Below are 14,056 nucleotides of genomic sequence, written 5' to 3'. Positions count from 1 at the left end.
AAGGAATGAGCGTTACACCGAGGCCTGTACTCTGGAGCGGGATCGATTTGGGCACGTCTGGGACCTGTTGGATCGGAGGGTGAGGGCTAGGGCCATTCCCTCCAGAAATGTCTGGGAACTTGCAGGTGCCTTGGTGGAGGAGTGGGGTAACATCTCACAGCAAGAACTGGCAAATCTGGTGCAGTCCATGAGGAGGAGATGCACTGCAGTACTTAATGCAGCTGGTGGCCACACTAGATACTCACTGTTACTTTTGATTTTGACCCCCCCTTTGTTAAGGGACACATTATTCAATTTCTGTTAGTCACATGTCTGTGCAACTTTGTGCAACTTGTTCAGTTTATGTCTCAGTTGTTGAATCTTGTTATGTTCATACAAATATTTACACATGTTAAGTTTGCTGAAAATAAACTCAGTTGACAGTGAGGACGTTTCTTTTTTTGCTGAGTTTAGATGAGAGAGACAAAGAAATAAATAGAAAGAGACAGAGAGAGAAGTAAAATAAACATATATTATTTTACCAGACAAGTCAGTTAAGAACAAATTCTTATTTTCAATGACGGCCTAGGAACTGTGGGTTAACTGCCTGTTCAGGGGCAGAACGAGAGATTTGTACCTTGTCAGCTCGGGGGTTTGAACTCGCAACCTTCCTGTTACTAGTCCAACGCTCTAACCACTAGGCTACCCTGCCACCCCACATAGGGAGTGTGTTGTCATTTCATTGGCTTTGGATAAACAAGTGTGAAGTGTTTGAAGCTCTCCATTCCTCCCTCTTCTCTATAATTCATTCTCTCTGCTCTTCATCCTCAGTCTAAGAAAAATGCACAACTTCTCACAGCGAAAACTACTAAAGCATCTCTGTCATTTTCATCTCTCTCTCAATTTAAGGGCTTTGTTGGTATGGGAAACATATGTTTACATTGCCAAAGCAAGTGACATAGATAATAAATAACATTTAAATAAACAATAAAAATGAACAGTAAACATTTACACTCACAAAATTTCCAAAAGACATTTCAAATATCATACTTTGTCTATATAAAGTGTTGTAATGATCTGCAAACAGTTCAAGCACAAAAGGGGAAAAAAATAAACATAAATATATGTTGTATTAACAATGATGCTTGTTCTTCACTCGTTGACAAATTCTTCGCGGATCTGTGTAATCTGAGGGAAATATGTGTCTCTAATATGGTCATACATTGGGCAAGAGGTTAGGAAGTGCAGCTCAGTTTCCACCTCATTTTGGGGGCAGTGTGCACATAGCCTGTCTTCTCTTGAGAGCCATGTCTGCCTACGACGGCCTGTCTCAATAGCAAGGCTATGCTCACTGAGTCTGTACATAGTCAAAGCTTTCCTTAATTTTGGGTCAGTCACAGTGGTCTGGTATCCTGCCACTGTGTACTCTCTGTTTAGGGCCAAATAGCATTCTAGTTTGCACTGTTGCACTGTTTTTTTTTGTAGATTCTTTGCAATGTGTCAAGTAATTATCTTTTTGATTTCTCATGACTTGGTTGGGTCTAATTGTGCTGCTGTCCTGGGGCTCTATGGGGTGTGTTTGTGTTTGTGAACAGAGCCCCAGGACCAGCTTGCTTAGGGGAATAGGTTTTGGAATCACTTCCTTTTAGGTGGTTGTAGAATTTAACGGCCCTTTTCTGGATTTTGCATTATTTGGTGTTTTACATTGTACGAGGTGGATATTTTTGCAGAATTCGGCATGCAGAGTCTCAATTTGGTGTTTGTCCTATTTTGTGAATTCTTGTTTGGTGAGCGGACCCCAGACCTCACAACCATAAAGAGCAATGGGTTCTATAACTGCTTGTAGTATTTTTAGCCAGATCCTGTGGTATGTCAAATTGAATGTTCCTTTTGATGGCATAGAAGGCACTTCTTGCCTTGTCTCTCTCTCTCTCTCTCTCTCTCTCTCTCTCTCTCTCTCTCTCTCTCTCTCTCTCTCTCTCTCTCTCTCTCTCTCTCTCTCTCTCTCTCTCTCTCTCTCTCTCTCTCTCTCTCTCTCTCTCTCTCTCTCTCTCTCTCTCTCTCTCTCTCTCTCTCTCTCTCTCTCTCTCTCTCTCTCTCTCTCTCTCTCTCTCTCTCTCTCTCTCTCTACACAGGCTCTGTTGGTAAACTTCTCCATAATATAGTTATTGAATAGTCCCATAAAACGCTTATAGCGCTCTCCTCTTCACAGTTGCCATAGAAACAGAACATATTTCCTCCCGAGAAGCAACCTAACACACACTGTCTGTTTTGCGGACGGACGGACAGACAGACAGACAGACAGGAACGCAGACAGGAACGCAGACAGGCAGACAGACAGATTATATTACGGCTGTTGGACTGAATAGAGCCATAGCACCCCTCTCCTCCAACCCAGAGCCCTTCCCTGTCTGTCTGTCTGTCTGTCTGTCTGTCTGTCTGTCTGCTTAACTGACAGACAGGAAGATAATACGCTACTCATTACTGTAGAGAAAGCGCTGTGTTAGTGGGTTACCCATATGGCAGGTCTGGTCTCACTAATAGACTGCTTCCTGTCTAACTGTCTGTCTGTCAACCAGCCTCAGGGACAAACTATAGACTGCATGCAGCTAAAGGAAGAGGTAATTACTGGTATGGGGTACAAGCCATGACACAAACACATGCTTGCATGCACGCAGGCACACACACATAATGACAACCCAGGAGAGAGAAAGTCAGAGAGAGAGAGAGAGAGAGAGAGAGAGAGAGAGATAGACTATCATCATTCCCTACAGCAGAGGAGCGTTGAGAAGGTGATGAAATATAGATGTGGGATAGAGAAGGACCATTAGTTCCCCGCTGGGACCAGATCTGTCTCTGTGTGTGTGCGTGAGTTTGTGCGTGTGTGGTTGTGCGTGCGTGCGTGCGTGCATACATAAACGCGCACACACACAAACGTGACTGACAGTGGTCAGTGTTTATGATGATGATTTTTGGTCGCTATGCATGCTTAAGCATAATGACATCGTTCCCTCTTCTCTCACTCTCTCTCTCCACGGTCGGGCAAGCTGAGAAGCGCAGCTGCTGTGTGTGTGAGTGAGGGAGGACGGGTGAGGGATCGGGAGACAGAAAAGGAGGAAGGATTTTTATCACCGACACTCTCTACCCCTGTGGTCGACAACAGTGCTCTACCGGCGGTTGGAGGAGCCAGATAGACCCGTTGGGCGACTGGTAACCTTGGAGGCACGCCAAACCACCCATGAGGAGGAAAGCGGGTGGAAGGATGCCTCTTTCCCTGATCTGACAGAAGACATTTGTTCGGTGAATGAGCGGAGGGCACCGAATTGACGCAATACAGTAGGTGAGTTTCTGGTAGTAGTTACACATATCAGTTGATTTAGTAATCAATCTACGCGCGAGCAGGGAATAATGACGGTGGAATAGTCGGCTAACTGACACGGTATCGACCATACCGCGGTGGGGCTGTTTTCTGTTTATTTTGTGGTTTCTATAATTGTGGTGATTATTTGTCCTGCCGCGTACAGCAGCATTACTTCCTGTGCGCGGGTACGCGCCTCGTTCCAATCATAAATCCAGCACGGACCGTGTGTGTGTAACCTTGACAAGACACACACTCATCCTCTCTCTCGCCCAGTGACAAGATGACACGTGCACGCACCCCACCACACAGACTCGTGGCATCTTTTTAGTCAGCATCCAGCCAGCCAGACAGCATTCTGTCCTTATTAGAACAGTCAGTGATTGAGTCACCATGAGTAACCATACCTGAGACCTGAAAACCTGCTGAAGCTCTTTCTATACATAGCTCAATGGGTAACACAGTCCTGGGGGCCACACTCAGATGACCTGCGCCCAAACCCTGTCTGTCTCATAAAACAGACTGTAGATTTACTTAGGTGTGTGTCTACTGTCTGTGTATATTGTAGGTGTGTGTCTACTGTCTGTGTATATTGTAGAAGGTGTGTGTGTCTACTGTCTGTGTATATTGTAGGTGTGTGTGTCTACTGTCTGTGTATATTGTAGGTGTGTGTCTACTGTCTGTGTATATTGTAGAAGGTGTGTGTCTACTGTCTGTGTATATTGTAGAAAGTGTGTGTGTCTACTGTCTGTGTATATTGTAGGTGTGTGTGTGTCTACTGTGTGACTACTGTCTGTATATTGTAGGTGTGTGTGTGTCTACTGTCTGTGTATATTGTAGAAGGTGTGTGTCTACTGTCTGTGTATATTGTAGAAGGTGTGTGTCTACTGTCTGTGTATATTGTAGGTGTGTGTGTGTGTCTACTGTCTGTGTATATTGTAGGTGTGTGTCTACTGTCTGTGTATATTGTAGGTGTGTGTGTCAACTGTCTGTGTATATTGTAGGTGTGTGTGTGTCTACTATCTGTGTATATTGTAGGTGTGTGTGTCTACTGTCTGTGTATATTGTAGGTGTGTGTCTACTGTCTGTGTATATTGTAGAAGGTGTGTGTGTCTACTGTCTGTGTATATTGTAGGTGTGTGTCTACTGTCTGTGTATATTGTAGGTGTGTGTGTCAACTGTCTGTGTATATTGTAGGTGTGTGTGTCTACTGTCTGTGTATATTGTAGGTGTGTGTGTGTCTACTGTCTGTGTATATTGTAGGTGTGTGTGTCTACTGTCTGTGTATATTGTAGGTGTGTGTGTCTACTGTCTGTGTATATTGTAGGTGTGTGACTACTGTCTGTGTATATTGTAGGTGTGTGTGTCTACTGTCTGTGTATATTGTAGAAGGTGTGTGTGTCTACTGTCTGTGTATATTGTAGGTGTGTGTGTCTACTGTCTGTGTATATTGTAGGTGTGTGTGTCTACTGTCTGTGTATATTCTAGGTGTGTGTGTGTCTACTGTCTGTGTATATTGTAGGTGTGTGTGTCTACTGTCTGTGTATATTGTAGGTGTGTGTGTCTACTGTCTGTGTATATTGTAGGTGTGTGACTACTGTCTGTGTATATTGTAGGTGTGTGTGTCTACTGTCTGTGTATATTGTAGAAGGTGTGTGTGTCTACTGTCTGTGTATATTGTAGGTGTGTGTGTCTACTGTCTGTGTATATTGTAGGTGTGTGTGTGTCTACTGTCTGTGTATATTGTAGGTGTGTGTGTCTACTGTCTGTGTATATTGTAGGTGTGTGTGTCTACTGTCTGTGTATATTGTAGGTGTGTGACTACTGTCTGTGTATATTGTAGGTGTGTGTGTCTACTGTCTGTGTATATTGTAGAAGGTGTGTGTGTCTACTGTCTGTGTATATTGTAGGTGTGTGTGTCTACTGTCTGTGTATATTGTAGGTGTGTGTGTCTACTGTCTGTGTATATTGTAGGTGTGTGTGTGTCTACTGTCTGTGTATATTGTAGGTGTGTGTGTCTACTGTCTGTGTATATTGTAGGTGTGTGTGTCTACTGTCTGTGTATATTGTAGAAGGTGTGTGTGTGTCTACTGTCTGTGTATATTGTAGGTGTGTGTGTCTACTGTCTACTGTCTGTGTACATTGTAGAAGGTGTGTGTGCCTACTGTCTACTGTCTGTGTATATTGTAGAAGGTGTGTGTGTGTCTACTGTCTGTGTATTTTGTAGAAGGTGTGTGTGTCTACTGTCTGTGTACATTATAGAAGGTGTGTGTGTGTCTACTGTCTGTGTATATTGTAGAAGGTGTGTGTGTCTACTGTCTGTGTATATTGTAGAAGGTTTGTGTGTGTCTACTGTCTGTGTATATTGTAGAAGGTGTGTGTGTCTACTGTCTGTGTATATTGTAGAAGGTGTGTGTGTGTCCACTGCAGCAGCATCCTCTGCGTCAGAACAGTGAATTACAACCACTGACTGAGTCACCTGACAGACACAGAAGAGGGTCTCACGTCAGAAAGACGACTCCGTCTGCACTCATAGATAGTTCATGGCAATGCGGTCGGAAGACAATGCCATTAGGTGAAACCCCTCTGTTTCTGTCTGAGGGGTGTGTGTCGGTGTCTAACGTTTGTCCTCACCTCTCCTCCCTACAGGTGAGTAACCATGGAATCCACACACCTCCTGGACGGCTCCAAGAAACGGGTGAAGATCCACCCTCACACCGTCACCGCCAAGTACGCCCCACACACACCCCACACACACACACACTTCCCCCAGCCCGGAGACGAGGGGTACGATGATGCTCCCTCCTTCGAGGACTTTGGCTCCTTCCTGGAGGAGACCTCGGACAAGAAACAGCTGACAGGAACCAGGAAGTGGACAGGAAAGGCCGGTGCTCTGTTTGGAGGGAAGGACAAAAACAAAGACACACCCCCTAGACCTCCCATGGGGGGAGGGGAGGGGGGTGTGGAGGGAGGAGGGAAGGGTACAGGAGGGGGAGTAGGGGAGCAGCTAGCGAGTTTCGGCGAGGCGTCTGTCTCTGCGTCTCGGCTCACGTGGGCCAGTGTGGTCTTGGCGGGGCTGGCTCACGGCTGTGTGTGTGTTCTGACACGCCTGGCCGCCTCACACTTTAACCTCCCACCCTTAACTCTCCTCTTGGTACGATCCATCCTCCAGCTGCTCTATGGGACTGTACCAATGAAACGGGCGGAGACGGCCTTTGGCTCAAAGGGCTATCGGCGGAAGCTGCTCCTGTACGGTCTGACTCACTCCTTCTCCCTCTGCTGCGCTTACTCGTCCTTATCCTTCGTCTCCCTCGGCGACGACGAGGCCATGTTGACAACCTGGCGCCTGGCGACCACCGTCCTGTCGGCCACTCTGGCGTTGTTGCTCCTGGACGAACGGCTGGGATTGGTGGACCTGGTCACCGTAGCGACAGGCGTGTTAGGACTGGGTCTGGCGCTCGTTCCTAACCCAACAGGGCTGGATGAGAACAACAACGGGACCGGGTCAGGGATGCCCAATAGTGCGACACCGGCACAACAATCGGCCCAGTTCTGGCGGGAAGCGTTTGGTTGGTCCCTGACTGTTCTCGCAGGACTATGGATGTCTCTGGCTCTAGTCATGTACCGCTCTCTGAAGGAGCGGGTCAGTGTCGGCACCGCTCTGTTCACTGTCAGTTGGACCGGCTGTCTGAGCACCGCAGTCTCCATGCTTCTCCTCCGACAGGGGCCAGTGTGGCCGGCCAGTCTCCAGGCTTGGTGCATCGTCCTGGGGGTAGCTGTGTGCTCTGCTGGGGGGTTCGTGGGGGTGACCCATGGCCTCACCCGACTTCACCCAGCTTTGGTGTCGGCTACACAGGGTCTGGAAGTACCGGTCGCTATGGTGCTGGAGATCGCTGTTGTGCCATTGGTTCCCTCAGTGTGTGAGGTCATAGGGGGTGTGGTGGTGGTGGCGAGCGTGGGTTGGCTTGTTACAGTGAAGCTCCTCCCCTCTCGAGGAAGTGGGAGGAAACAGAGAGAAGAGTACGAAGAGATTCTGGACTCGCCAATTAAATAGCACACACGCACGCACAAAGATTCTGGACTTACCAATCAAATAGACCACTCCCCTTCTATCTATGTTTCTGTCATTCTCTCTTTTCCCAGGGGGTTTGCTCTCTCTCTCTCTCTCTCTCTCTCTCTCTCTCTCTCTCTCTCTCTCTCTCTCTGAGGTCAGTGTGTATATAAGAGGACTCTATGGTGAATGTTAATGCTTGAGCTAAAATAGCTGTCTTTAACCACAGATCTAGAATCAGATACACCAACTCCAATCCTTAACTTAACCATTAGGAGGTGTCAAAATATCTGACCCTGTATCAGTGGTTAGGAAAAACATCTACCTACCCCAATGTGAATAGTAAATATATCTATTTTGTATTGTAGTTGTTGTAATTGTTGTGAAGTACCAATACTGTGTTGTCTTACTGGCTATTGTGATAGTGTGATGTCATATTAAAACCTCACTGTCTTACTGTGATTTGCTCTCTTACTGACTGTGTGTGTATGTGTGTGTGTTGGCTGAGTTTCACATGGTAAAGTGTCACTGACTATGCTAGCCAGCTGAGGGTTAGCGAAGGTGATCAATGCCAACTATAGAGACAGACAGCCAGAGGGAGGGAGAAAGAGAGACAGACGGAGGGAGGGAGGGAGACGGAGGGAGGGAGGGAGGGAGAGAGAGAGACAGAGAGAGACAGACAGAGGGAGGGAGAGAGAGAGAGAGAGACAGCCAGAGGGAGGGAGGGAGAGCGAGAGACAGACAGCCAGGGAGAGGGAGGGAGAGCGAGAGACAGACAGCCAGGGGGAGGGCGATAGAGAGACAGATAGCCAGAGGGAGGGAGAGAGAGAGAGAGACAGAGCCGGAGGGAGAGAGAGAGAGACAGAGCCAGAGGGAGGGGGAGAGAGAGAGAGACAGACAGCCAGAGGGAGGGCAAGAGAGAGGGAGAGAGGAGGATGGGAGAGAGGAGGATGGGAGAGAGGAGGATGGGAGAGAGCAGGATGGGAGAGAGCAGGTTGGGAGAGAGGAGGATGGGAGAGAGGAGGATGGGAGAGAGCAGGATGGGAGAGAGCAGGATGGGAGAGAGCAGGATGGGAGAGAGGTGGATGGGAGAGAGGAGGATGGGAGAGAGCAGGATGGGAGAGAGGAGGATGGGAGGATGGGAGAGAGGAGGATGGGAGAGAGGTGGATGGGAGAGAGGAGGATGGGAGAGAGGAGGATGGGAGAGAGCAGGATGGGAGAGAGCAGGATGGGAGAGAGGAGGATGGGAGAGAGATGGATGGGAGAGAGATGGATGGGAGAGAGGAGGATGGGAGAGAGGAGGATGGGAGAGAGCAGGATGGGAGAGAGGAGGATGGGAGAGAGCAGGATGGGAGAGAGGTGGATGGGAGAGAGCAGGATGGGAGAGAGGAGGATGGGGGAGAGCAGGATGGGAGAGAGCAGGATGGGAGAGAGCAGGATGGGAGAGAGCAGGATGGGAGAGAGGAGGATGGGAGAGAGCAGGATGGGAGAGAGGAGGATGAGGGAGAGCAGGATGGGAGAGAGCAGGATGGGAGAGAGCAGGATGGGAGAGAGCAGGATGGGAGAGAGCAGGATGGGAGAGAGGAGGATGGGAGAGAGCAGGATGGGAGAGAGCAGGATGGGAGAGAGCAGGATGGGAGAGAGGAGGGTGGGAGAGAGGAGGGTGGGAGAGAGGAGGATGGGGGAGAGCAGGATGGGAGAGAGCAGCATGGGGGAGAAGAGGATGGGAGAGAGGAGGATGGGGGAGAGCAGGATGGGAGAGAGGAGGATGGGAGAGAGCAGGATGGGAGAGAGGAGGATGGGGGAGAACAGGATGGGAGAGAGGAGGATGGGGGAGAGGAGGATGGGGGAGAGCAGGATGGGAGAGAGGAGGATGGGGAGAGGAGGATGGGAGAGAGGAGTATGGGAGAGAGGAGGATGGGGGAGTGTATCTATCCATCTGATAGCAGCTGTTTGTGAGTGGATGCTGTGATTAAGACTAATAATAACCTCTCATCTCTCCTCTCGTCTCCTCTCGTCATCTCTCGTCTCCTCTCCTCTCGTCATCTCTCGTCTCCTCTCCTCTCGTCATCTCTCTTCTCCTCTCGTCTCGTCATCTCTCCTCTCCCCTCCTCTCCTCTCGTCTCCTCTCCTCTCGTCATCTCTCGTCTCCTCATCTCTCCTCTCGTCTCCCCTCCTCTCCTCTCGTCGTCTCTCCTCTCGTCTCCTCTCGTCTCCTCATCTCTCCTCTCCTCTCCTCTCGTCATCTCTCGTCTCCTCATCTCTCCTCTCGTCTCTCCTCTCGTCTCCTCTCCTCTCGTCTCCCCTCCTCTCCTCTCGTCTCCTCTCCTCTCGTCTCCTCTCCTCTCGTCTCTCCTCTCGTCTCCTCTCGTCTCCTCTCGTCTCGTCATCTCTCGTCTCCTCATCTCTTGTCTCCTCATCTCATCTCTCCTCTCCTCTCCTCTCCCCTCCTCTCCTCTCGTCTCCCCTCCTCTCCTCTCCTCTCGTCATCTCTCCTCTCCTCTCCTCTCGTCGTCTCTCCTCTCGTCTCCTCTCCTCTCGTCGTCTCTCGTCTCCCCTCCTCTCCTCTCCTCTAGTCATCTCTCCTCTTCTCTCCTCTCCTCTTGTCTCCTCTTGTCTCGTCTATCGTTGTGTCAGGTCACAATGAAGGTAAACGAGGATGGTGGGTTTCAAATACCTTGAACCCTGTGACATTTTGAAACTAGGTCTTGAAGAAAAGAGAGAAAAGCTGACAGTTTCCAAACACACCCTCCAGCTGGCTGCTACTTTATATGGAAAACTCTCTTCATGTCACCCACACACACACACCCCAACACACACACACGCCAGCACGCACCGACACACACACACACACACACACACACACAGTTTGTTAAAGTGTATAAACTCAGTAATGAGAAAGAGGACTGTGTCTGATTATAGCTGAGATGTCAACAGTATCTGAGACAATCCTGTTATTGTCCACAATGTCCATGATGACAAGTTTCCCTGGTAAAGATGGTGGGTGTATAACTTGAGACAGGAGGAACCCTTTCCACCAATTAAAAAGTTTAACAAATCTTTATTCATCACTTAGACAATTAGAGTCACAGAGCATTTCCTTTAATTATACAGAATTTAAAAGAATACTAAACATATTTCAAGGCGATTGTTTTGCTTTACTATTGTATAAAATTTCAAAATTTCAAAAAGTTTATATTTTAGTTTTAATTCAGTCCCTGATAGAGGACAATATCCATCAGATATCCTTCCTTTAATTTCTCCTCGTCTTTTTTCATCCTTCGTTCCCTACAGAGGATATTAGGCCTAGCTGGGTCTGTACCTTTTGCTTTTCCATCGCTATAGCAACCAGAGGCCGCTCAATCTTTCCCGGGTCCGATGATGTCACTTCCTGTTTCTTTGTGCTTGACGGGAACAGCTTCATGCCCAAACCCAGTCCGAGACCCACCCCTACACTGCCAGGTCTCGTCCCTATTGGTCTACCTGTCCCACTAAGCGCCTCCCCTAAATCCATTCTCTTTATGCCCTGTCCTGATTGGCTCTGCTTCTCTATGCCCGGCTCCAAAAGATCCAGCCCCTTCTGTCACCTCCCCTTTCAGCTTACTCTCCTCCAATCGATGTAGTCTATGGTTCTGCTCTTTGCTGTTCTGAAGGAGATGATGTAACACAGCCATCATCCTCCCATAACTTTCTGCTCCCTCCTGCCTGATCTGCTGTATTGAAGAATTCATCCTCCCCTCTCGTTCTGTTACCTCCTCCTTCAGCTCCACTAGGCCTCGATGGAGCCTGGGGCTCGCCTGCTCTGCCTGCCCCCGGCAAACTGCTTCGATGGCAGGCAGGCACTGCTGGCAGACTCCCGGGGTTCCACAGCGTTGCTCCAGGGCTTCCATCAGCATCATATCCCTCTGGTGGGAGTCCTCCAGAGCCACAAAGAGTTTGTTCCAGCGAGAGAGCTCTGTAGCCTGGCAGGTAGTCATAGGGGAGTCCCCTGGAGGGAGAGGGAACCAGACACCACACTGTCAATCCACAGTCAGCCATTACAAGCCACCTCTAGATTGTAGGTCTCAGGTGAACAAGTGAAACAGAGAGAGAAAAGGGGGAGCAGGTCAATGAGAGAAACTGAGAGACAGAAGAACAAGGGAAGAAATGAAGGAGTGAAAGAGCGAGACGTACCGTCCTGTTGGTCCTGTGTAATCTCATTTTCATAGTTGTCTGCGTAGTTCATTTCGTATTCCTCTGCGTTCACACACACCGACACACACACACAGCAGAGCACACACACCACATGCCAGACCCTGTTCACCAACATGCTGCCGCTTCCGAGTCTGTGTGTGTGGAAGAAAGTGTGAATGGGAGTGTGTATGTATGTAAAAGAAAACCGTCCCGTTGCCAGTGGTACTCCAGAGGTCTTGTGCTGTATTCTCTCTCTCTCTCTCTCTAGTTGACTAGACTGAGCCCACGATTGTCTGGGCTGACTGCTATACACCAGGAGAAGGGGAGGAGAGAGGGAGGAGAGAAAAGGGGGATAAAGTGGGGAGGGTGTGTTACACCACCATGTAACCACCTGTACTGTGAGAGGGAGGGGCAATCTGCAGGGTGGAGTGGTGGCACTTTTACAGCAGGACACGAGAGAGGGAGAGACAGAGAGACAGGGAGAGACAGAGAGAGACAGAGAGACAGGGAGAGACAGAGAGAGCGGGAGAGAGAGACAGAGACAGGGAGAGAGGGAGAGAGAGACAGAGACAGGGAGAGAGGGAGAGAGAGAGAGAGAGACAGGGAGAGAGGGAGAGAGAAGGACAGGGAGAGAGGGAGAGAGAGGGAGAGACAGAGAGAGAGGGAGAGACAGGGAGAGAGGGAGAGACAGGGAGATAGAGAGAGGGGGAGAGAGGGAGAGACAGAGAGACAGGGGGAGAGGGAGAGACAGGGAGAGAGAGGGAGAGACAGAGAGACAGAGAGAGAGGGAGAGAGGGAGAGAGGGAGAAACAGGGAGAGAGGGAGAGACAGGGAGAGAGAGGGAGAGAGAGAGAAAGATATATATATATATATGAGAGAAAGAGATATATATCTATATGAGAGAGAGCGATAGATATATATATATATATATATGAGAGAAAGAGATAAAGATATATACAGTGCCTTGCGAAAGTATTCGGCCCCCTTGAACTTTGCGACCTTTTGACACATTTCAGGCTTCAAACATAAAGATATACAACTGTATTTTTTTGTGAAGAATCAACAACAAGTGGGACACAATCATGAAGTGGAACGACATTTATTGGATATTTCAAACTTTTTTAACAAATCAAAAACTGAAAAATTGGGCGTGCAAAATTATTCAGCCCCCTTAAGTTAATACTTTGTAGCGCCACCTTTTGCTGCGATTACAGCTGTAAGTCGCTTGGGGTATGTCTCTATCAGTTTTGCACATCGAGAGACTGACATTTTTTCCCATTCCTCCTTGCAAAACAGCTCGAGCTCAGTGAGGTTGGATGGAGAGCATTTGTGAACAGCAGTTTTCAGTTCTTTCCACAGATGCTCGATTGGATTCAGGTCTGGACTTTGACTTGGCCATTCTAACACCTGGATATGTTTATTTTTGAACCATTCCATTGTAGATTTTGCTTTACGTTTTGGATCATTGTCTTGTTGGAAGACAAATATCCGTCCCAGTCTCAGGTCTTTTGCAGACTCCATCAGGTTTTCTTCCAGAATGGTCCTGTATTTGGCTCCATCCATCTTCCCATCAATTTTAACCATCTTCCCTGTCCCCGCTGAAGAAAAGCAGGCCCAAACCATGATGCTGCCACCACCATGTTTGACAGTGGGGATGGTGTGTTCAGCTGTGTTGCTTTTACGCCAAACATAACGTTTTGCATTGTTGCCAAAAAGTTCAATTTTGGTTTCATCTGACCAAAGCACCTTCTTCCACATGTTTGGTGTGTCTCCCAGGTGGCTTGTGGCAAACTTTAAAAAACACTTTTTATGGATATCTTTAAGAAATGGCTTTCTTCTTGCCACTCTTCCATAAAGGCCAGATTTGTGCAATATACGACTGATTGCTGTCCTATGGACAGTCTCCCACCTCAGCTGTAGATCTCTGCAGTTCATCCAGAGTGATCATGGGCCTCTTGGCTGCATCTCTGATCAATCTTCTCCTTGTATGAGCTGAAAGTTTAGAAGGACGGCCAGGTCTTGGTAGATTTGCAGTGGTCTGATACTCCTTCCATTTCAATATTATCGCTTGCACAGTGCTCCTTGGGATGTTTAAAGCTTGGGAAATCTTTTTGTATCCAAATCCGGCTCTAAACTTCTTCACAACAGTATCTCGGACCTGCCTGGTGTGTTCCTTGTTCTTCATGATGCTCTCTGCGCTTTTAACGGACCTCTGAGACTATCACAGTGCAGGTGCATTTATACGGAGACTTGATTACACACAGGTGGATTGTATTTATCATCATTAGTCATTTAGGTCAACATTGGATCATTCAGAGATCCTCACTGAACTTCTGGAGAGAGTTTGCTGCACTGAAAGTAAAGGGGCTGAATAATTTTGCACGCCCATTTTTCAGTTTTTGATTTGTTAAAAAAGTTTGAAATATCCAATAAATGGATTGTTATAACTAATATCCACTTGTTGTTGATTCTTCACAAAAAAATACAGTTTTATA

The 14,056-nt window shown here is 48.1% G+C and overlaps 2 protein-coding genes across 3 annotated transcripts; one reads left to right on the top strand and one right to left on the bottom strand.

Moving 5' to 3' along the window:
* The first annotated feature begins 2,731 nt into the window (after positions 1-2,731).
* LOC110495700 (solute carrier family 35 member G2) lies at positions 2,732-7,850 on the top strand. Of its 2 annotated transcripts, none has more exons than XM_021571086.3 (2): positions 2,732-3,319; positions 5,987-7,850. In XM_021571086.3, exon 2 carries the CDS (start codon positions 5,997-5,999, stop codon positions 7,389-7,391), a length of 1,395 nt encoding a protein of 464 aa, XP_021426761.3. In that variant the 5' UTR covers positions 2,732-3,319; positions 5,987-5,996; the 3' UTR covers positions 7,392-7,850. The 2 variants fall into 2 exon arrangements, with proteins under 2 accessions (XP_021426761.3, XP_036808008.2); XM_036952113.2 differs by having other exon boundaries at positions 3,141-3,315.
* Positions 7,851-10,429: 2,579 nt separating this feature from the next.
* Positions 10,430-12,437, bottom strand: LOC110495710 (uncharacterized). Its single transcript, XM_021571108.3, has 2 exons — positions 11,562-12,437; positions 10,430-11,376 (listed from the first exon to the last, which is right to left on the bottom strand). The coding sequence occupies exons 1-2, from the start codon at positions 11,695-11,697 to the stop codon at positions 10,880-10,882; spliced, it is 633 nt and encodes a 210-aa protein (XP_021426783.2). The 5' UTR covers positions 11,698-12,437; the 3' UTR covers positions 10,430-10,879.
* Between the last annotated feature and the right edge of the window lie 1,619 nt (positions 12,438-14,056).

Source organism: Oncorhynchus mykiss, chromosome 18 (genome assembly GCF_057628025.1).
Source record: "Oncorhynchus mykiss isolate SJ-2025 chromosome 18, ASM5762802v1, whole genome shotgun sequence".
Classification (NCBI taxonomy): domain Eukaryota; kingdom Metazoa; phylum Chordata; class Actinopteri; order Salmoniformes; family Salmonidae; genus Oncorhynchus; species Oncorhynchus mykiss.
Note: the sequence above shows the minus strand (reverse complement) of the source record. Positions and strands in the feature narration are given on the sequence as shown.

What these genes read in the sequence shown, in the direction of transcription:
- LOC110495710 (XM_021571108.3), bottom strand. Translation starts at nt 11,697, where the DNA reads ATGTTGGTGAACAGGGTCTGGCATGTGGTGTGTGTGCTCTGCTGTGTG. An exon ending in TACACAGGACCAACAGGACG is followed by an intron (nt 11,377 to 11,561) that starts GTACGTCTCGCT and finishes CTCTCCCTCCAG; the next exon opens with GGGACTCCCCTATGACTACC.
- LOC110495700 (XM_021571086.3), top strand. Translation starts at nt 5,997, where the DNA reads ATGGAATCCACACACCTCCTGGACGGCTCCAAGAAACGGGTGAAGATC.